Source organism: Ascaphus truei, chromosome 14 (genome assembly GCF_040206685.1).
Source record: "Ascaphus truei isolate aAscTru1 chromosome 14, aAscTru1.hap1, whole genome shotgun sequence".
Lineage (NCBI taxonomy): Eukaryota > Metazoa > Chordata > Amphibia > Anura > Ascaphidae > Ascaphus > Ascaphus truei.
This window is the reverse complement of record NC_134496.1, coordinates 12,823,120-12,846,891: the sequence shown is the minus strand read 5'-3', so window position 1 is coordinate 12,846,891 and position 23,772 is coordinate 12,823,120. Positions and strand designations below refer to the sequence as shown.

Here is a 23,772-nt window from a genome sequence, read left to right as displayed (position 1 = left end):
TATCTTTAGCTATTAACAGAACCCTTTCATGGGAGTTTGGGTATAAAACATGTCATGTTAAAATGCAGATTATCTGCTTGGTAAATTAGCTTGGACCCCTGTACGTGCGCTCCTAATTTAGCCATGACATCACCATCCCCTCCCCCCCCCCCCCCCTGTATTTGGAGTTTAGTTTTAAGGCCTAGACTTGTAAAAGTAGGAAACCGTCGCTGTGGTAAAGAAACCGGATGTTAAAAATGGCAGAGGCACATCGCGTGCTGGAGTGCTTTCACTTTATTGCATGTGCTTCATACGCTGCTAAGTGGTGAGTGCATCTCTAGCTACCCATGTCCCGTTAGAGACTATGGCCGGACATGCGCCGTGCGATAATGAAAGACCCGTCAAGAGACAAAAAGAATTTAATGACGATGGATTAACGACCCCCTCACGAACGGCTCGGCCTCGTCACGAGGACCCCCCAAAAGCCACCTCCAAGTTTCTTTCGATGCAACAGGAGTTCCCGAATTTTTGCTGTGATCCCACTTCTGCCACCATGGCTTGTTGCATTCTGTTGGCCTCAAAGTCTGTTCATCATTGGAGGTGCATGTTACACATATATATATATTTATATATAAAATGCTGCGTCGGTCTTCTTACCCCCACACCCACCCCCTGCTCCCCAACCACACCCTCTCCCACAGGTCTCGTGCTGCTGGTTTCACAGGGCCTGGTTAACGGTGATGGTCTGAAACAAGGGCTCCTGGTATTGGCAAACCACCAGGGAAACCTACTTCTTCTTGAAGAAGCTGAACCTCTTCTCTCGGTCCTTGTCCTTCCCTTCCTTGCTGCGTAGCACGACGGGGACATCCGTGGCGTTGTTGGGCGAGACTGGTGGCATAGTCATGGCACGGGTCATACCCTTGGGGATGCTTGGAGATCGGTCTAACGTGTCTCCGGGTGAGGAAGGGAGCGAAGTGTTGATTACTCGCATCCAACTGCTCATCTCGGCCTGTAGGAGGACATCAGTTACGGTACATGCAGCGGACACTAATTAGATTGCTTAATTAGTGGGTTGTAATTAGCCAATCAGAGCGCTTTATTCGGTCATCCCACTACAATAGGCGCACACCAATGAGAACACTCCATTCCACAAAGATCCCACTTGGTCATCTTCCCTTCACAACCTTCAGAAATGGAGTGCTGTGATTGGCCGAGCCTGTCCCACTTCCTCCTTTTGAAGCCCCTCCTCTTTATTTCAAGGGGGATCCCCATATACCAGCATATGCTAGCACCCCTCTTCCTTATTACAACACCCAGGCTGGTAGAAGAAGAAGAGTAGCAAGTATCTCACCTCATCCTTAGCCTGGAAGAGATATTCCTTCCCGTCCGGCAAACTGCAGAATAATTACATTGGAACATTGTCTCAGAAGCGATTATTTCACATTTATTAAAGCGGTCACCCTCCCATACTGTACAATATGAGGCCCTTTCCACCTTTCTAGTGTTCTCCCTGCTCACTCATCTCCAACAAAATGATCCTAAAACCTAAATAAATATGCCAGCTAATCCCCTCTTAAAGCTGCAGTACAAGTTGTCATTTAAAAAAACAAAAAAACAAAACAAAAACATTTCATTCAATATGTGCGTCAATACAATCTGCACACTGACAAGTGATTAGCTAAGCTGCCGATCGATCCGTTCTCCTGTAATCGATCGCTGAAATTCGTCTGGGGGTTCACTAAATGCATCTTGTGTCCTCTTCTGCTGCACTGACAGCCAAATTCTGTGGGGAAGATCATGTGACCAGGCAGGCACTAGATTCAATTGGTTCACTGCTAGAGAGGGCAGTGCTCAAAAAGGTGATGCTGTTTCAGAAGGGGAAGGGGATGTGACTTTGTATATGGTTGCTATAGGAACAAAAATGCCCTTATTATTTTTTTTTTTTAAATGCAACAAATATTTTCTCATAGTTCAGAACAGATTTATGGAAAAAAAACACACAGGCTATTGCTTGAACTGCAGCTTTACTGTACTTGGTGACATCACTGGACTTCAAAGATCTTTATAATGAGAGAAGATCAAGGTGAGGCGGCGTCACGGATACAACCATTTGAAGTGTGCATGGAAAACAGCTCTGTGCTTCCTGGTAAGATGGAGCGAGTGAGAATAGGCGGCAGGCACTGCCATGTGGACACTTTACGGCAGGCTTTGGGCCTTTAAAATTACAAAATGACATTAAAAGCATAAATCGCAAGGAAACTAATAAAATAACCGTGTGAATTTGCTTGATCGGACGTAACAATGATCTGTTCCTCAAGGAAATCGCACTTTCATCAATTCAAAAAACTTTGACAATGTAAACTTGACATAATGTACATCTGAAGACCATGCGGTCAATTACTTTCTTTTCTAATGTAACCGTACTGAAAGCAAAGATCTGGCTGCTTTTCCGTTTTGGATAATTGCATTTTGGGATTGACAATAACATATATATATATATATATATATATATAGTAACAACACAGAAGCCCAATGCTACATCCCAATGGCAAAAATACACAGTAAAATACCTATATGCTCTCTTGAAGTAGGGTCATTTAGTTTAACCCTTTGGCCAAAGCGTTGTAAGCTTGCGAGCCGCGACAAGGCAGACACCTGTTCGCAAGTCCTAACACTACCAGATAAAATACTAATATATATCTCTATTAGGATAAAAATTCTAATTTACCTCTATTAGGAGGGAGAAAGACCACATTGGATCTATATCCAGCAGAATGAAAGGACCTGTTCACTTGGGAAGTGGGGAGGGGCTTAAACCCTGGGAAGGAGGAGCCACCAACCTCCAACAGCTGAGTATAAATTAACACACACAACCCCAGAAAGCTCTTAATGGGAACCCCTGAGCCCCCACAGATATATATATGTATATGAGTGTCAAGAAGGAGAGCAGTTAAGCGTGGCATATATATATATATATATATATATATATATATATATATATATATATATATATATATAAACAACACATAAGATGTCATTGGGCTTCTGTGTTGTATCTATCTATCTATCTATATATCTATAGAAACATATATATATAAATAGATATATAGATATATAGAAACATATATATATATATATATATATATATATATATATATAAACACACACACACACACACACACACACACACACATATATATGCCACTCTCAACTGCTCTCCTTCTTGACACTCATATACATATAAATAAATATATCTGTGGGGGCTCAGGGGTTCCCATTAAAAGCTTACTGGGGTTGTGTGTGTTAATTTATATATAGTGTACCCTCTGCACTGCCTGTGTCCCCCCCTCCCCCAGCCTGAAGCCTCTCTCCCATCTCCCATGCCTGATGCCCCAAGGGTATACCATCTTCCCTGCCTGATGCCCCAATGGGAATACCATCTCCCCTGCCTGATGCCCCACGGTCTGCTTCCTCTCAACCAGCCCGATACCCCGGTCTTATGCCTGTCCCGATTAATACTGCAGTCTATACTCACCTCTCAACCCGATGCCCTCCGCCCCAGCCTGATGCCCTTCTTCTCCTCCTCCTCCTCTTTCTCTCCCCCCCCCCCCACCCCCTCAGCCTGATGCTCCCCTGTAAAATCACCTGAGCTTGAAGACATTCTTGCGCTTTCGGTAGTCGTGCGCCACACTGCAGAGCGCCCCGGTCAGTGGGACTGGAACCTCGGCGTGGTATGGGATTCCGCTGGCGGCGCTCCGGGAGTCTTTGTAGAAGCCCATGCTGCCCTTCTTCAGCACGCAGTAAACGTTCTGCCAGGACCTGGGAGGGAAGGGAGTGGAAAGATAGCAAGGGGGGGAAGAGGAGAGCGAGGGGGGGGGGGGGGGAAGAGAGAGTAAGGGGGAGAGTGAACAGGGGGGAGGAGAGAGAACGGGGGGGGGGGGAGAGAGAAAGCAGGGGGGGAGAGTTAGACAGGAATCATATTTAAGTACACGGGGGGTAATTCATGCTTCCCTGTATATGGCCAAATGTCTTCTCTTCGTCAATGCATGGACAAGTTAACAGGCCTGGTTAAAAATGGCTACAGCTGTGGTTACCAGACCCGATTCAATATGGCCACTGAGCGTTACTCGACCTGGTTCAAAATGGCCTGTGGCCTGTTTCCACGGTTACCTGTTGGCCGCCTTCTTACTGTGGGACTCCATTTCATGCTTGCGGTGCAGCAGCCCTTCCATCTGTTCAGAGGCCGAGGGTTCGGGGGTGCTGTGGGGCAGCGTTGAGGAGTATAGGGGTAGCGGGGAGGAGTACAGGGGTAGCATGGAGGGGATCGGCCTGGCCTGGAATTGGGGTGAAGGGGACAGACTCCTCTCCTTGGGAATAATTTCCATCTGGGCCCCATTGGTAACGTCTGAGAGTTCAAAACCCTTGAGAGACAGAAGACATTCGTGAGTCGAAGCTGTGGTGAGAGAACTCAGCCAAGTAACACCTGCTCTGCCATTTTAAGGGTCTGTTTGCCTTACACTCCTGAGCGAGAAGTCTCTGCCCCCTTCAGGCCAGCCCGAGAGGCCCCTCCAGCCCGAGATGCCCCTGTCCCCTTCAGCCAAGAGCGAGAGGCCCCTGCTCCCTCCAGCCCAGCGCGAGAGGCCCCTGCTCCCTCCAGCCCAGAGCGAGAGGCCCCTGCTCCCTCCAGCCCAGAGCGAGAGGCCCCTGCTCCCTCCAGCCCAGAGCGAGAGGCCCCTGCTCCCTCCAGCCCAGAGCGAGAGGCCCCTGCTCCCTCCAGCCCAGAGCGAGGCCCCTGCTCCCTCCAGCCCAGCGCGAGAGGCCCCTGCTCCCTCCAGCCCAGCACGAGAGGCCCGTACCCCCTCCAGCCCAGCACGAGAGGCCCCTGTTCCCTCCAGCCCAGCGCGAGAGGCCCCTGTTCCCTCCAGCCCAGCGCGAGAGGCCCCTGCTGCCTCCAGCCCAGCGCGAGAGGCCCCTGTTCCCTCCAGCCCAGCGCGAGAGGCCCGTACCCCCTCCAGCCCAGCACGAGAGGCCCCTGTTCCCTCCAGCCCAGTGCGAGAGGCCCTGGTATTCTCACAACTACACTGCGACACCCATTCCCCACACAATGTGAACCTCACCTGGTTTTCCGAATAGCTGTCGTCTAACCGTCGCGTTTCCGTTGACGGCTGTTAGATAGAGACACAGACATGTGAGTGCACGCGCACACGCACACACGCACACACACACACACACACACACACACGTACACACGCACACGCGCACACGCACACACGCGCACGCGCACACGCGCACGCGCACACACGCACCTCCGCACACACGCACACGCACACGCACACACACACACGCACACGCACACACGCACACACGCACACACACGTACACACGCACACGCGCACACGCACACACGCGCACACACGCACCTCCGCACACACGCACACGCACACGCACACACACACACGCACACGCACACACGCACACACGCACACACGCACACACGCACACACGCACACACGCACACACGCACACACGCACACACGCACACACGCACACACGCACACACGCACACACGCACACACGCACACACGCACACACGCACACACGCACACACACACACACACACCACCACCCCCTCCCCCCGTATGTGTGCACACCGTACTTGGAGGTTTTAGGCCTTTACAAAAAGCTATGACCATGAGAGAGTAAAACGCAGCTCGGTGATATGTTCAGTGCCCACAGTCAGATAACCAAATGCCATAAGAAGAACACGGCACAACATCATGTAATGCACAATGACAGAGCGGGGAGGGTGGGAAATAAACTCGCTCTCCCAGTGTGTCCGGCGCCGTAAGTGTGTTACACTTATACCACTCAGGATAGTCCCAATACCACCGTGTCTCGCTCCAGTCCTCGTAACCGCAGCTGCTTTTTGACCCTCTAAAGATACCATACCAGCCAGCCTGACTCCATTGGGATGCCGCACTGTGCGCAGACGCGCCCATACCGGCAACCAGGAGCGACACGTGATCACTGCTGCGGTTACGAGGACTGGAGCGAGACATTTCTGGTACTCGCGCTGTGTTATTGGGACTATCCTGAGTGGTATAAGTGTACCCTAACACACCTACTGCGCCGGACCCCCACAGGGCGCGCGTCCGGTCTACATGCCGCGGGGCGCGCGTTATAGGGGAATAAGTAACACGTTTTATTAATTTACAATAACATTTAAATGAGGATTAGAATATATAATAATGAGAATATTTCCCGTATACCTGCGGAGAGTCAGAATCTGGGCACCCGCCGTTAACGGAAACGTGCTCCTGGAATGGATTTTGTGCACCGTGAAACCTAAAATCAACGGGAAAGCATCCTATTAATTATATATTTTTCTAGAAGGGTAAAATGTGTGTGTGTTGATTACATACGTGCAGACGTGTATCTCACACACACCTCCATATCATATACGTGTGTGTGTGTGTGAGTCACATATGTGTTTGTGTGTGTCACATACGTGTGTGTGTTTGTGTGTTTGAGAGAGTCAAGTGTGTGTGTGTGAGTCACATACGTGTGTGTAACATATGTGTGTGTGAGAGACAGTCACATATGTGTGTGTGTGAGATTAACATAGGTGTGTGTGAGATTAACATACGTGTGTGTGTGTGAGATTAACATACGTGTGTGTGTGAGATTAACATACGTGTGTGTGTGTGTGAAATGAACATACGTGTGTGTGTCACATACGTGTGTGTGAGTCACATACGTGTGTGTGTCTATGATTCCCATACGTGTGTGTGTGTGTATGAGTCACATACGTGTGTGTATGAGTCACACACGTGTGTGTGAGTCACATACGTGTGTGTGTATGAGTCACATATGTATATGTGTGTGTGTGTCACATACGTGTGTGTGTGTGAGTCACGTGTGTGTTTGCATCACGTGTGCGTGTGTGTCACGTGTGTGTCACATATGTGTGTGCGTGTGTGTCACATACATGTATGAGTTATATACGTGCGTGTCACATACGTGTCTTTCACAGGTCATACACGTGTGTATGTGCATCATTTGTGCAGGGCCGCCAACAGAAATCGGGGGGCCGGGACAAACATTTTAAGCAGCCCCAGCGTGCCGGCGGTATTGCCCGCCGCCCCCCCCCCCCCCCCCAATTTCACACCTCACGAGCCCCCTCTCTTTCCCCCCCTTCCCCTGTATTTCTCTCCCTTCCGTCCCACCATCCCGCGTCGCATGTATTTCTCTCCCCTGCTTCTCACTCTTAGGCCGGGCCTATAGAGCCGTCGTTGGCGATGGCGACACAGCGGGTGATGTCACCCGTCACTACCGGCGAAAGTTTGTTCCCTTCTGCTTGACAGCTCCTTAAGTTCAGCTACAGGCATTTGTTCCACATACACACACGGTGCCTGTGTGATGTATCAATATGTTGCCCTTTCTGCCTGTGAGCAGGTAGGCAGTGAGTTGATACAGCAACCTCTGAGATTCTTCTCAGAATGGGCTATTCTGCCCTCCCCTTGTTTGTTTCCAGATAGTCTGTCCCAAGACTATTCCTGCTCCCCACGTTCCCCCTCACTTCCTTTTCCACCTAAGATCACAGTGAGTACAGACCTGTCTGCATCCACCCCTGGCACGGCCTTTCTGTCTTACCATAGTCTAACCCCATAGAAGCATCCCACATAGAGAAGCACTCTCTGGCTACACTACACCTACAAGTTCCTGTGTTTTCTAATCCAGCAATAAAGTTAAGAAAGACATTAAGGACTTGTCATGCTTTGGAAGAGGGAAGACATGAGTTAAAGCTAACTGAAGCTATTCATACCTCAACACGTGACCCTAGTTTCAGGATAGCGGGGTCGCGGGATTCCGGCAATTTGATTTGTTCAAGGGCCGTCACGTGATGCGACGGCCCTTAAAAAAGAAAATTTTGCCAGCTTCAGATTTTCGCGACGGTAACGTCGCTCCGTCGCTCGTCGCGTGCGCTTTGTTTTCGGGCGACATCACCAGCACTATAAGCGCGGCCTTACGCCCTCTTTTCCTCACTCACCCCCTCTCCTCTCCCTCCGTCAATTACCCCACGCTCACTCATTCCGTCCCCCCCACAAGATATATACCAAAAAACTTCCCACCCCCAAATACATTTAAAAAAAATCCCCACCCCCCAAGTATATAGAACCTCCCCCAAATGCATACAAAAAAACCACCTACCCCATACATATAAAAAAACAATACATATAACCCCCAACACACACTATATATATATATATATATATATATATATATACATATATATATATATATATATATATATATATATATATATAGCAACTGTAGATATTACTGTATATTCATTTGCATGTCTTAGACAGGTCTGCAACCCTGTCTTTCACCATTATCACCCAGCACACAGCACTTCCACTGCAGCAAGGGATTCTGGGAAATGACATGCAAATGAGCACACAGTGCCACTTTTTATCTCATGCTCACATTACATGAGCGACCCTTAGCCAATGCATGCTGCTTTTTTTTTTTTTTTTTTGCACCCTGGACATTAGTGGAGTTAGTCTGTGTAATTGGGACGGTAGGAGAGGGGACGGCGTGAGAGGGGACGGCGTGAGAGGGGACGGCGTGAGAGGGGACGGCGTGAGAGGGGACGGCGTGAGAGGGGACGGCGTGAGAGGGGACGGCGTGAGAGGGGACGGCGTGAGAGGGGACGGGGTTTCTGGGACTGTGCTGGATTCATGGTCTCTCTCCCTGTAAGATTTCTAATACAAGTATTACAAGGTCTTATGTTACAGCCTATTGGCTGGGACCCGCTGCGCCCAGCGGCGCGGACGGCCGCGCGAGCGTTCCCCACCAGCAGGGGAATCCTCCCGAGCTGGTCCCAGTCCTCCCTCGCTGACGGCTCACTGCGTGCTGTGACGCGTCAGCCACCAGGGGATTCAAGAAAATTGTGATCCCGAGCGGTTGCTCGTGGTGTGCTGATGAGCCAATCAGGGGCGGGAGCGGGAGCTGTCATCAGGCAGCTTCCTACTCAAGGTAGTGTGTGTTTGTGTGTTTGTGTGTGTGTTTTGTGGCAGAAGGGGGAGGGAGCTGCTTACCTTACAGCAGCCCGCAGCAGCTCCCTCCTGCAGCCCAAGCCCGTGGGGGGGGGGGGGGGGGTAGCGTGTCCCTCCGCTCAAGCCACGCTCCCCCCCTCCCACTCCCGCCCACCTCCCGCTCCGGCTCCCTACAGACCGCATATCGCGGTCTGTGTCTGTCAGCGCCTCGCCTGTATGCAGTGCAGGCGCGCTGACTGAGGGAGCGGGGCCTTAGCCTTACACTGGCAGATACATCTCATCATATATACACACGTTTCTACTCTCGCCACCCCACTTTCCCACTAGGCCAATTAAAGATGGCCGCCACGGCCATATCCTAAAGCCTGCTTCCTGTTGGAATATTTCCTGCATTCTCTCCTCCGTTACATCAGTGCTTAACTATAGCCCCGCGTGCTGTATATTGCGTGACTCGGAGATTAGTAGTTAGGCTTTGAGGCCTAACCGTAAGTATACCTCTCTTGCAGGACGGCAGCACCATTCTGATCTTCTACAGACTGAGATGCGGGTCTTTCCAACACCTCCTCCTGCTCGGGGGGAGTCGGGGGTCTCCGCTTTCTCTCCTCCTCTTCCCTCCGCAAACGCGTCTCATTCTCCTCCAACTGCAGGAAAGAGCCGGATACATTGAAAAGTCACCCGTGCTAATTAAGGAGTCCGCCCATGTAGGATTAAAGTGACTCAATGATAGGGACGTTAAAGGGTAGTGTGCATGGTGTGCGCGTGCGTAGTATGTGTGGGTGCACTTAATGTGTGTTTAGTGTGTGTGTATGTGTGCGTGCGTAGTATGTGTGGGCGCACATAGTGTGTGTGTAGTGTGTGTAGTATGTGTGTGTGTAGTGTGTGTGCGTGCGTGGTTTGTGTGTGCGTAGTGTGTGTGTGTGTGTGCGTGCGTAGTATGTGTGTGCGCCCATAGTGTGTGTGTAGTGTGCGTAGTGTGTGTAGTGTGTGCGTGCGTAGTGTGTGTGCGTGCGTAGCATGTGTGTGTGTGAGTAGTATGTGTGCGTGTGTAGTATGTGTGTGTGCGTGCATAGTATGTGTGTGCGTAGTATGTGTGTGTGTGTGTGCGTGCGTAGTATGTGTGTGTGTGTGTGCGTGTGTGCGTAGTATGTGTGGGCGCGTGTACTGTGTGCGTGGGCGCACATAGTGTGTGCACGCGCGTGCATAGTATGTGTGAGTAGTATGTGTAGGCGCGCCTAGTGTCTGTATATGTGTGTGTAGTATGTGTGCGTGCACGCGCGCTTAGTATGTATGTAAGCATGTAGTATGTGTGCGTGCACGCGCGCTTAGTATGTATGTAAGCATGTAGTATGTGTGCGTGCACGCGCGCTTAGTATGTATGTAAGCATGTAGTATGTGTGCGTGCACGCGCGCTTAGTATGTATGTAAGCATGTAGTATGTGTGCGTGCACGCGCGCTTAGTATGTATGTAAGCATGTAGTATGTGTGCGTGCACGCGCGCTTAGTATGTATGTAAGCATGTAGTATGTGTGCGTGCATGCGCGCTTAGTATGTATGTAAGCATGTATGTGTGCGTGCACGCGCGCTTAGTATGTATGTAAGCATGTAGTATGTGTGCGTGCACGCGCGCTTACTATGTATGTAAGCATGTAGTATGTGTGCGTGCACGCGCGCTTAGTATGTATGTAAGCATGTAGTATGTGTGCGTGCACGCGCGCTTAGTATGTATGTAAGCATGTAGTATGTGTGCGTGCGCGCTTAGTATGTATGTAAGCATGTAGTATGTGTGCGTGCACGCGCGCTTAGTATGTATGTAAGCATGTAGTATACTCTGTGTGGATACAAAAATAAAATAATATTATCTGTATTTATCTGCGTATGTATATTTTATCGATATTTCCGTGAATATATTTATAATTGTAGTAATAAAATATTCATATTCTAAAATAAATATTATTATAGTTATTTATAGGTCCCCGGGCGGCAGAGCTGACTCACTGACACAGGCTCAGTCCTGTGGCAGAGCTGACTCACGGCAGGCTCAGTCCCGTGGCAGAGCTGACTCACGGCAGGCTCAGTCCTGTGGCAGAGCTGACTCACGGCAGGGCTCAGTCCCGTGGCAGAGCTGACTCACGGCAGGGCCCAGTCCCGTGGCAGAGCTGACTCACGGCAGGGCCCAGTCCCGTGGCAGAGCTGACTCACTGACACAGGCCCAGTCCCGTGGCAGAGCTGACTCACGGCAGGGCTCAGTCCCGTGGCAGAGCTGACTCACTGACACAGGCCCAGTCCCGTGGCAGAGCTGACTCACGGCAGGGCTCAGTCCCGTGGCAGAGCTGACTCACGGCAGGGCCCAGTCCCGTGGCAGAGCTGACTCACTGACACAGGCCCAGTCCCGTGGCAGAGCTGACTCACGGCAGGGCTCAGTCCCGTGGCAGAGCTGACTCACGGCAGGGCCCAGTCCCGTGGCAGAGCTGACTCACGGCAGGGCCCAGTCCCGTGGCAGAGCTGACTCACTGACACAGGCCCAGTCCAGTGGCAGAGCTGACTCACGGCAGGGCTCAGTCCCGTGGCAGAGCTGACTCACTGACACAGGCCCAGTCCCGTGGCAGAGCTGACTCACGGCAGGGCTCAGTCCCGTGGCAGAGCTGACTCACGGCAGGGCCCAGTCCCGTGGCAGAGCTGACTCACTGACACAGGCCCAGTCCCGTGGCAGAGCTGACTCACGGCAGGGCTCAGTCCCGTGGCAGAGCTGACTCACTGACACAGGCCCAGTCCCGTGGCAGAGCTGACTCACGGCAGGGCTCAGTCCCGTGGCAGAGCTGACTCACGGCAGGGCCCAGTCCCGTGGCAGAGCTGACTCACTGACACAGGCCCAGTCCCGTGGCAGAGCTGACTCACGGCAGGGCTCAGTCCCGTGGCAGAGCTGACTCACGGCAGGGCTCAGTCCCGTGGCAGAGCTGACTCACGGCAGGGCCCAGTCCCGTGGCAGAGCTGACTCACTGACACAGGCCCAGTCCCGTGGCAGAGCTGACTCACGGCAGGGCTCAGTCCCGTGGCAGAGCTGACTCACTGACACAGGCCCAGTCCCGTGGCAGAGCTGACTCACGGCAGGGCTCAGTCCCGTGGCAGAGCTGACTCACGGCAGGGCCCAGTCCCGTGGCAGAGCTGACTCACTGACACAGGCCCAGTCCCGTGGCAGAGCTGATTCACGGCAGGGCCCAGTCCCGTGGCAGAGCTGACTCACGGCAGGGCCCAGTCCCGTGGCAGAGCTGACCCACTGACACAGGCCCAGTCCCGTGGCAGAGCTGACTCACTGACACAGGCCCAGTCCCGTGGCAGAGCTGACTCACGGCAGGGCCCAGTCCCGTGGCAGAGCTGACTCACGGCAGGCTCAGTCCCGTGGCAGAGCTGACTCACGGCAGGGCTCAGTCCCGTGGCAGAGCTGACTCACTGACACAGGCCCAGTCCCGTGGCAGAGCTGACTCACGGCAGGGCTCAGTCCCGTGGCAGAGCTGACTCACTGACACAGGCCCAGTCCCGTGGCAGAGCTGACTCACGGCAGGGCTCAGTCCCGTGGCAGAGCTGACTCACGGCAGGGCCCAGTCCCGTGGCAGAGCTGACTCACGGCAGGGCCCAGTCCCGTGGCAGAGCTGACTCACGGCAGGGCCCAGTCCCGTGGCAGAGCTGATTCACGGCAGGGCCCAGTCCCGTGGCAGAGCTGACTCACGGCAGGGCCCAGTCCCGTGGCAGAGCTGACCCACTGACACAGGCCCAGTCCCGTGGCAGAGCTGACTCACTGACACAGGCCCAGTCCCGTGGCAGAGCTGACTCACGGCAGGGCCCAGTCCCGTGGCAGAGCTGACTCACGGCAGGGCTCAGTCCCGTGGCAGAGCTGACTCACTGACACAGGCCCAGTCCCGTGGCAGAGCTGACTCACGGCAGGGCTCAGTCCCGTGGCAGAGCTGACTCACGGCAGGGCCCAGTCCCGTGGCAAAGCTGATTCACGGCAGGGCCCAGTCCCGTGGCAGAGCTGACTCACGGCAGGGCTCAGTCCCGTGGCAGAGCTGACCCACGGCAGGGCTCAGTCCCGTGGCAGAGCTGACTCACGGCAGGCCCAGTCCCGTGGCAGAGCTGACTCACGGCAGGCCCAGTCCCGTGGCAGAGCTGACTCACGGCAGGCCCAGTCCCGTGGCAGAGCTGACTCACGGCAGGGCCCAGTCCCGTGGCAGAGCTGACTCACGGCAGGGCTCAGTCCCGTGGCAGAGCTGACCCACGGCAGGGCTCAGTCCTGTGGCAGAGCTGACTCACGGCAGGCCCAGTCCCGTGGCAGAGCTGACTCACGGCAGGGCTCAGTCCCGTGGCAGAGCTGACTCACTGACACAGGCCCAGTCCCGTGGCAGAGCTGACTCACGGCAGGGCTCAGTCCCGTGGCAGGGCTGACTCACGGCAGGGCCCAGTCCCGTGGCAGAGCTGACTCACGGCAGGGCCCAGTCCCGTGGCAGAGCTGACTCACGGCAGGGCCCAGTCCCGTGGCAGAGCTGACTCACGGCAGGGCCCAGTCCCGTGGCAGAGCTGATTCACGGCAGGGCCCAGTCCCGTGGCAGAGCTGACTCACGGCAGGGCCCAGTCCCGTGGCAGAGCTGACCCACTGACACAGGCCCAGTCCCGTGGCAGAGCTGACTCACTGACACAGGCCCAGTCCCGTGGCAGAGCTGACTCACGGCAGGGCTCAGTCCCGTGGCAGAGCTGACTCACGGCAGGGCTCAGTCCCGTGGCAGAGCTGACTCACGGCAGGCTCAGTCCCGTGGCAGAGCTGACTCACGGCAGGCTCAGTCCTGTGGCAGAGCTGACTCACGGCAGGGCTCAGTCCCGTGGCAGAGCTGACTCACGGCAGGGCCCAGTCCCGTGGCAGAGCTGACTCACGGCAGGGCCCAGTCCCGTGGCAGAGCTGACTCACTGACACAGGCCCAGTCCCGTGGCAGAGCTGACTCACGGCAGGGCTCAGTCCCGTGGCAGAGCTGACTCACTGACACAGGCCCAGTCCCGTGGCAGAGCTGACTCACGGCAGGGCTCAGTCCCGTGGCAGAGCTGACTCACGGCAGGGCCCAGTCCCGTGGCAGAGCTGACTCACTGACACAGGCCCAGTCCCGTGGCAGAGCTGACTCACGGCAGGGCTCAGTCCCGTGGCAGAGCTGACTCACGGCAGGGCCCAGTCCCGTGGCAGAGCTGACTCACGGCAGGGCCCAGTCCCGTGGCAGAGCTGACTCACTGACACAGGCCCAGTCCCGTGGCAGAGCTGACTCACGGCAGGGCTCAGTCCCGTGGCAGAGCTGACTCACTGACACAGGCCCAGTCCCGTGGCAGAGCTGACTCACGGCAGGGCTCAGTCCCGTGGCAGAGCTGACTCACGGCAGGGCCCAGTCCCGTGGCAGAGCTGACTCACTGACACAGGCCCAGTCCCGTGGCAGAGCTGACTCACGGCAGGGCTCAGTCCCGTGGCTGAGCTGACTCACGGCAGGGCCCAGTCCCGTGGCAGAGCTGACTCACGGCAGGGCCCAGTCCCGTGGCAGAGCTGACTCACTGACACAGGCCCAGTCCAGTGGCAGAGCTGACTCACGGCAGGGCTCAGTCCCGTGGCAGAGCTGACTCACTGACACAGGCCCAGTCCCGTGGCAGAGCTGACTCACGGCAGGGCTCAGTCCCGTGGCAGAGCTGACTCACGGCAGGGCCCAGTCCCGTGGCAGAGCTGACTCACTGACACAGGCCCAGTCCCGTGGCAGAGCTGACTCACGGCAGGGCTCAGTCCCGTGGCAGAGCTGACTCACTGACACAGGCCCAGTCCCGTGGCAGAGCTGACTCACGGCAGGGCTCAGTCCCGTGGCAGAGCTGACTCACGGCAGGGCCCAGTCCCGTGGCAGAGCTGACTCACTGACACAGGCCCAGTCCCGTGGCAGAGCTGACTCACGGCAGGGCTCAGTCCCGTGGCAGAGCTGACTCACGGCAGGGCTCAGTCCCGTGGCAGAGCTGACTCACGGCAGGGCCCAGTCCCGTGGCAGAGCTGACTCACTGACACAGGCCCAGTCCCGTGGCAGAGCTGACTCACGGCAGGGCTCAGTCCCGTGGCAGAGCTGACTCACTGACACAGGCCCAGTCCCGTGGCAGAGCTGACTCACGGCAGGGCTCAGTCCCGTGGCAGAGCTGACTCACGGCAGGGCCCAGTCCCGTGGCAGAGCTGACTCACTGACACAGGCCCAGTCCCGTGGCAGAGCTGATTCACGGCAGGGCCCAGTCCCGTGGCAGAGCTGACTCACGGCAGGGCCCAGTCCCGTGGCAGAGCTGACCCACTGACACAGGCCCAGTCCCGTGGCAGAGCTGACTCACTGACACAGGCCCAGTCCCGTGGCAGAGCTGACTCACGGCAGGGCCCAGTCCCGTGGCAGAGCTGACTCACGGCAGGCTCAGTCCCGTGGCAGAGCTGACTCACGGCAGGGCTCAGTCCCGTGGCAGAGCTGACTCACTGACACAGGCCCAGTCCCGTGGCAGAGCTGACTCACGGCAGGGCTCAGTCCCGTGGCAGAGCTGACTCACTGACACAGGCCCAGTCCCGTGGCAGAGCTGACTCACGGCAGGGCTCAGTCCCGTGGCAGAGCTGACTCACGGCAGGGCCCAGTCCCGTGGCAGAGCTGACTCACGGCAGGGCCCAGTCCCGTGGCAGAGCTGACTCACGGCAGGGCCCAGTCCCGTGGCAGAGCTGATTCACGGCAGGGCCCAGTCCCGTGGCAGAGCTGACTCACGGCAGGGCCCAGTCCCGTGGCAGAGCTGACCCACTGACACAGGCCCAGTCCCGTGGCAGAGCTGACTCACTGACACAGGCCCAGTCCCGTGGCAGAGCTGACTCACGGCAGGGCCCAGTCCCGTGGCAGAGCTGACTCACGGCAGGGCTCAGTCCCGTGGCAGAGCTGACTCACTGACACAGGCCCAGTCCCGTGGCAGAGCTGACTCACGGCAGGGCTCAGTCCCGTGGCAGAGCTGACTCACGGCAGGGCCCAGTCCCGTGGCAAAGCTGATTCACGGCAGGGCCCAGTCCCGTGGCAGAGCTGACTCACGGCAGGGCTCAGTCCCGTGGCAGAGCTGACCCACGGCAGGGCCCAGTCCCGTGGCAGAGCTGACTCACGGCAGGGCTCAGTCCCGTGGCAGAGCTGACCCACGGCAGGGCTCAGTCCCGTGGCAGAGCTGACTCACGGCAGGCCCAGTCCCGTGGCAGAGCTGACTCACGGCAGGCCCAGTCCCGTGGCAGAGCTGACTCACGGCAGGCCCAGTCCCGTGGCAGAGCTGACTCACGGCAGGGCCCAGTCCCGTGGCAGAGCTGACTCACGGCAGGGCTCAGTCCCGTGGCAGAGCTGACCCACGGCAGGGCTCAGTCCTGTGGCAGAGCTGACTCACGGCAGGCCCAGTCCCGTGGCAGAGCTGACTCACGGCAGGGCTCAGTCCCGTGGCAGAGCTGACTCACTGACACAGGCCCAGTCCCGTGGCAGAGCTGACTCACGGCAGGGCTCAGTCCCGTGGCAGGGCTGACTCACGGCAGGGCCCAGTCCCGTGGCAGAGCTGACTCACGGCAGGGCCCAGTCCCGTGGCAGAGCTGACTCACGGCAGGGCCCAGTCCCGTGGCAGAGCTGACTCACGGCAGGGCCCAGTCCCGTGGCAGAGCTGATTCACGGCAGGGCCCAGTCCCGTGGCAGAGCTGACTCACGGCAGGGCCCAGTCCCGTGGCAGAGCTGACCCACTGACACAGGCCCAGTCCCGTGGCAGAGCTGACTCACTGACACAGGCCCAGTCCCGTGGCAGAGCTGACTCACGGCAGGGCCCAGTCCCGTGGCAGAGCTGACTCACGGCAGGCTCAGTCCCGTGGCAGAGCTGACTCACGGCAGGGCTCAGTCCCGTGGCAGAGCTGACTCACTGACACAGGCCCAGTCCCGTGGCAGAGCTGACTCACGGCAGGGCTCAGTCCCGTGGCAGAGCTGACTCACTGACACAGGCCCAGTCCCGTGGCAGAGCTGACTCACGGCAGGGCTCAGTCCCGTGGCAGAGCTGACTCACGGCAGGGCCCAGTCCCGTGGCAGAGCTGACTCACGGCAGGGCCCAGTCCCGTGGCAGAGCTGACTCACGGCAGGGCCCAGTCCCGTGGCAGAGCTGATTCACGGCAGGGCCCAGTCCCGTGGCAGAGCTGACTCACGGCAGGGCCCAGTCCCGTGGCAGAGCTGACCCACTGACACAGGCCCAGTCCCGTGGCAGAGCTGACTCACTGACACAGGCCCAGTCCCGTGGCAGAGCTGACTCACGGCAGGGCCCAGTCCCGTGGCAGAGCTGACTCACGGCAGGGCTCAGTCCCGTGGCAGAGCTGACTCACTGACACAGGCCCAGTCCCGTGGCAGAGCTGACTCACGGCAGGGCTCAGTCCCGTGGCAGAGCTGACTCACGGCAGGGCCCAGTCCCGTGGCAAAGCTGATTCACGGCAGGGCCCAGTCCCGTGGCAGAGCTGACTCACGGCAGGGCTCAGTCCCGTGGCAGAGCTGACCCACGGCAGGGCTCAGTCCCGTGGCAGAGCTGACTCACGGCAGGCCCAGTCCCGTGGCAGAGCTGACTCACGGCAGGCCCAGTCCCGTGGCAGAGCTGACTCACGGCAGGCCCAGTCCCGTGGCAGAGCTGACTCACGGCAGGGCCCAGTCCCGTGGCAGAGCTGACTCACGGCAGGGCTCAGTCCCGTGGCAGAGCTGACTCACGGCAGGGCTCAGTCCCGTGGCAGAGCTGACTCACGGCAGGGCCCAGTCCCGTGGCAGAGCTGACTCACGGCAGGGCTCAGTCCCGTGGCAGAGCTGACTCACGGCAGGGCCCAGTCCCGTGGCAGAGCTGACTCACGGCAGGGCCCAGTCCCGTGGCAGAGCTGACTCACGGCAGGGCTCAGTCCCGTGGCAGAGCTGACTCACGGCAGGGCCCAGTCCCGTGGCAGAGCTGACTCACGGCAGGGCTCAGTCCCGTGGCAGAGCTGACTCACGGCAGGGCCCAGTCCCGTGGCAGAGCTGACTCACGGCAGGGCCCAGTCCCGTGGCAGAGTTGACTCACGGCAGGGCTCAGTCCCGTGGCAGAGCTGACTCACGGCAGGGCCCAGTCCCGTGGCAGAGCTGACTCACGGCAGGGCCCAGTCCCGTGGCAGAGCTGACTCACGGCAGGGCTCAGTCCCGTGGCAGAGCTGACTCACGGCAGGGCCCAGTCCCGTGGCAGAGCTGACTCACGGCAGGGCCCAGTCCCGTGGCAGAGTTGACTCACGGCAGGGCCCAGTCCCGTGGCAGAGGTGACTCACGGCAGGGCTCAGTCCCGTGGCAGAGCTGACTCACGGCAGGGCCCAGTCCCGTGGCAGAGCTGACTCACGGCAGGGCTCAGTCCCGTGGCAGAGCTGATTCACGGCAGGGCCCAGTCCCGTGGCAGAGCTGACTCACGGCAGGGCCCAGTCCCGTGGCAGAGCTGACTCACGGCAGGGCTCAGTCCCGTGGCAGAGCTGACTCACGGCAGGGCCCAGTCCCGTGGCAGAGCTGACTCACGGCAGGGCCCAGTCCCGTGGCAGAGCTGACTCACGGCACGACTCAGTCCTGTGGCAGATCTGATTCACGGCAGGGCTCAGTCCCGTGGCAGAGCTGACTCACGGCAGGGCTCAGTCTTGTGGCAGAGCTGACTCACGGCAGGCTTAGTCCCGTGGCAGAGCTGACTCACGGCAGGGCCCAGTCCCGTGGCAGGGCTGACTCACGGCAGGGCTCAGTCCTGTGGCAGAGCTGACTCACGGCAGGGCTCAGTCCTGTGGCAGAGCTGACTCACGGCAGGGCCCAGTCCCGTGGCAGAGCTGACTCACGTCAGGCTCAGTCCCGTGGCAGAGCTGACTCACGGCAGGCTCAGTCCCGTGGCAGGGCCCACCCTTGTGGCTGAGTCTGGCCATCTACTCACCGTGGTGAGCTTCTCCAGGAGCAGGAACCTCTCGTCCCAGGCAGACGCCGATTTCTGGAAGGCCTCGTGCCTCTTGATGAGATTCTCCACCTCGTCTACATTCCCCCCCATCTCCGAGGACCGGACGATTGGCTCCTGGCTGGACAGCCATGCCTCGGCTACACTGGCGTCCCGCCCGAACATCAGCACTTCTAGTACTGAGGGGGAGAGAGAGACACAGAGAGTGAGGGGGAGAGGGAGACACAGAGAGTGAGGGGGAGAGAGAGGCACAGAGAGTGAGGGAGAGGGAGACACAGAGTGAGAGGGAGAGGGAGACACAGAGAGTGAGAGGGATGGGGAGAGGGAGCGGGAGAGGGAGGTGGAGATAGGGGGAAAGGGAGGAGGAGAGAGGGGAAAGGGAGAGTGAGAGGGAAAGGGAATCAGAGTGAGGGGGAAAGGGGAGAGTGATGGGAATAGAATCAGAGAGAGAGAGAGAGAGAGAGAGATCTGCAACATTACACACCAGCCTGGGTGCTGTATCACACTATACAGGGGGATCCGGCATTCCGGTTCTTACACGGCCACGTGCAAGATATAAGTGAAGCCATAAAGAGAGATACATACACCCCAGTGTGGCAAAAATGGTCAACACACAGCAGGTGCGGTCACCACAGAAACAGCACAACGCTGCCGAAAATAAAACAAGCTCCTGGTGGGAAAAAGTGACCTGATAAATCTGAGACTATTCCACAACCATGTGAGCAAATAAACAGGAGGGCAGGAACGCACGCAGGAACCCCCCCCAGGGGAGGGCAGGAACGCACGCAGGAACCCCCCCCCCAGGGGAGGGCAGGAACGCACGCAGGAACCCCCCCCAGGGGAGGGCAGGAACCCCCCCCAGGGGAGGGCAGGAACGCACGCAGGAACCCCCCCCAGGGGAGGGCAGGAACATACGCAGGAACCCCCCCCAGGGGAGGGCAGGAACGCACGCAGGAACCCCCCCCAGGGGAGGGCAGGAACATACGCAGGAACCCCCCCCAGGGGAGGGCAGGAACGCACGCAGGAACCCCCCCCAGGGGAGGGCAGGAACACACGCAGGAACCCCCCCCCAGGGGAGGGCAGGAACACACGCAGGAACCCCCCCCCAGGGGAGGGCAGGAACGCACGCAGGAACCCCCCCCCAGGGGAGGGCAGGCACACACGCAGGAACCCCCCCCAGGGGAGGGCAGGAACGCACGCAGGAACCCCCCCCAGGGGAGGGCAGGAACATACGCAGGAACCCCCCCCAGGGGAGGGCAGGAACGCACGCAGGAACCCCCCCCCAGGGGAGGGCAGGAACGCACGCAGAAACCCCCCCCAGGGGAGGGCAGGAACACACGCAGGAACCCCCCCCAGGGGAGGGCAGGAACGCACATAGAAACCCCCCCCCAGGGGAGGGCAGGAACGCACGCAGGAACCCCCCCCAGGGGAGGGCAGGAACACACGCAGGAACCCCCCCCAGGGGAGGGCAGGAACGCACGCAGGAACCCCCCCCCAGGGGAGGGCAGGAACACACACAGAAACCCCCCCCCCCCCCCCAGGGGAGGGCAGGAACGCACGCAGAAACCCCCCCAGGGGAGGGCAGGAACGCACGCAGAACCCCCCCCCCCCCCCAGGGGAGGGCAGGAACGCACGCAGGAACCCCCCCCAGGGGAGGGCAGGAATGCACGCAGGAACCCCCCCCCAGGGGAGGGCAGGAACACACGCAGGAACCCCCCCCATGGGAGGGCAGGAACACACGCAGAAACCCCCCCCCAGGGGAGGGCAGGAACGCACGCAGGAACCCCCCCCAGGGGAGGGCAGGAACCCCCCCCAGGGGAGGGCAGGAACACACGCAGGAACCCCCCCCAGGGGAGGGCAGGAACGCACGCAGGAACCCCCCCCAGGGGAGGGCAGGAACACACGCAGGAACCCCCCCCCAGGGGAGGGCAGGAACGCACGCAGGAACCCCCCCCAGGGGAGGGCAGGAACACACACAGAAACCCCCCCCCAGGGGAGGGCAGGAACGCACGCAGGAACCCCCCCCAGGGGAGGGCAGGAAAACACGCAGGAACCCCCCCCAGGGGAGGGCAGGAACGCACACAGAAACCCCCCCCCAGGGGAGGGCAGGAAAACACGCAGGAACCCCCCCCAGGGGAGGGCAGGAACGCACGCAGGAACCCCCCCCAGGGGAGGGCAGGAACACACGCAGGAACCCCCCCCAGGGGAGGGCAGGAACGCACGCAGGAACCCCCCCCCAGGGGAGGGCAGGAACACACGCAGGAACCCCCCCCAGGGGAGGGCAGGAACACACGCAGAAACCCCCCCCCAGGGGAGGGCAGGAACGCACGCAGAACCCCCCCCCCCCCCCAGGGGAGGGCAGGAACACACGCAGGAACCCCCCCCAGGGGAGGGCAGGAACACACGCAGGAACCCCCCCCAGGGGAGGGCAGGAACACACGCAGGAACCCCCCCCAGGGGAGGGCAGGAACACACGCAGGAACCCCCCCCAGGGGAGGGCAGGAACGCACGCAGGAACCCCCCCCAGGGGAGGGCAGGAACCCCCCCCAGGGGAGGGCAGGAACACACGCAGAAACCCCCCCAGGGGAGGGCAGGAACGCACGCAGAACCCCCCCCCCCCCCCAGGGGAGGGCAGGAACGCACGCAGGAACCCCCCCCAGGGGAGGGCAGGAACGCACGCAGAAACCCCCCCAGGGGAGGGCAGGAACGCACGCAGAACCCCCCCCCCCCCCCAGGGGAGGGCAGGAACGCACGCAGGAACCCCCCCCAGGGGAGGGCAGGAACGCACGCAGGAACCCCCCCCCAGGGGAGGGCAGGAACACACGCAGGAACCCCCCCCAGGGGAGGGCAGGAACACACGCAGAAACCCCCCCCCAGGGGAGGGCAGGAACGCACGCAGGAACCCCCCCCAGGGGAGGGCAGGAACCCCCCCCAGGGGAGGGCAGGAACACACGCAGGAACCCCCCCCAGGGGAGGGCAGGAACGCACGCAGGAACCCCCCCCAGGGGAGGGCAGGAACACACGCAGGAACCCCCCCCCAGGGGAGGGCAGGAACGCACGCAGGAACCCCCCCCAGGGGAGGGCAGGAACACACACAGAAACCCCCCCCCAGGGGAGGGCAGGAACGCACGCAGGAACCCCCCCCAGGGGAGGGCAGGAAAACACGCAGGAACCCCCCCCAGGGGAGGGCAGGAACGCACACAGAAACCCCCCCCCAGGGGAGGGCAGGAAAACACGCAGGAACCCCCCCCAGGGGAGGGCAGGAACGCACGCAGGAACCCCCCCCAGGGGAGGGCAGGAACACACGCAGGAACCCCCCCCAGGGGAGGGCAGGAACGCACGCAGGAACCCCCCCCCAGGGGAGGGCAGGAACACACGCAGGAACCCCCCACAGGGGAGGGCAGGAACACACGCAGAAACCCCCCCCCAGGGGAGGGCAGGAACGCACGCAGAACCCCCCCCCCCCCCCCAGGGGAGGGCAGGAACACACGCAGGAACCCCCCCCAGGGGAGGGCAGGAACACACGCAGGAACCCCCCCCAGGGGAGGGCAGGAACACACGCAGGAACCCCCCCCAGGGGAGGGCAGGAACACACGCAGGAACCCCCCCCAGGGGAGGGCAGGAACGCACGCAGGAACCCCCCCAGGGGAGGGCAGGAACACACGCAGAAACCCCCCCCCAGGGGAGGGCAGGAACGCACGCAGAAACCCCCCCCCCCCCCAGGGGAGGGCAGGAACACACGCAGGAAACCCCACCAGGGGAGGGCAGGAACACACGCAGGAAACCCCACCAGGGGAGGGCAGGAACACACGCAGGAAACCCCACCAGGGGAGGGCAGGAACACACGCAGGAACCCCCCCCAGGGGAGGGCAGGAACGCACGCAGGAAACCCCACCAGGGGAGGGCAGGAACACACGCAGGAACCCCCCCCAGGGGAGGGCAGGAACACACGCAGGAAACCCCCCCCCCCCCCAGGGGAGGGCAGGAACGCACGCAGAAACCCCCCCAGGGGAGGGCAGGAACACACGCAGGAAACCCCCCCAGGGGAGGGCAGGAACGCACGCAGGAAACCCCACCAGGGGAGGGCAAGAACACACGCAGGAACCCCCCCCCCCCCCCCCAGGGGAGGGCAGGAACGCACGCAGAAACCCCCCCAGGGGAGGGCAGGAACACACGCAGGAACCCCCCCCAGGGGAGGGCAGGAACACACGCAGGAACCCCCCCCAGGGGAGGGCAGGAACGCACGCAGAAACCCCCCCAGGGGAGGGCAGGAACGCACGCAGAAACCCCCCCAGGGGAGGGCAGGAACGCACGCAGAAACCCCCCCCCCCAGGGGAGGGCAGGAACGCACGCAGAAACCCCCCCAGGGGAGGGCAGGAACACACGCAGGAACCCCCCCCCAGGGGAGGGCAGGAACGCACGCAGGAACCCCCCCCAGGGGAGGGCAGGAACGCACGCAGAAACCCCCCCAGGGGAGGGCAGGAACGCACGCAGAAACCCCCCCCCCCAGGGGAGGGCAGGAACGCACGCAGAAACCCCCCCCCCCCCAGGGGAGGGCAGGAACGCACGCAGAAACCCCCCCCCCAGGGGAGGGCAGGAACGCATGCAGGAAACCCCCCCCCAGGGGAGGGCAGGAACGCACGCAGGGGCTCCTTTCCTGTGGGACTCTGCCTTTGCACCAACGCCCCGTTACGTTTACCCCGATACCCACAAGCCGACGACA

General features: G+C 59.7%; 1 protein-coding gene across 2 annotated transcripts in view; it reads right to left on the bottom strand.

Moving 5' to 3' along the window:
- Positions 1-380: 380 nt before the first annotated feature.
- Positions 381-23,772, bottom strand: part of SPTBN2 (spectrin beta, non-erythrocytic 2) — a 168,156-nt gene continuing 144,764 nt past the window's right edge. For both annotated transcript variants that reach the window (XM_075569717.1, XM_075569719.1), the window contains 8 exons: positions 19,032-19,228; positions 9,537-9,682; positions 6,249-6,324; positions 5,097-5,144; positions 4,150-4,400; positions 3,625-3,798; positions 1,331-1,373; positions 381-988 (listed from right to left, as the gene is read on the bottom strand). In XM_075569717.1, coding sequence (XP_075425832.1) covers positions 767-988; positions 1,331-1,373; positions 3,625-3,798; positions 4,150-4,400; positions 5,097-5,144; positions 6,249-6,324; positions 9,537-9,682; positions 19,032-19,228 — 1,157 coding nt within the window. In that variant the 3' untranslated portion in view covers positions 381-766. The remainder of the gene's footprint in view (positions 989-1,330; positions 1,374-3,624; positions 3,799-4,149; positions 4,401-5,096; positions 5,145-6,248; positions 6,325-9,536; positions 9,683-19,031; positions 19,229-23,772) is intronic.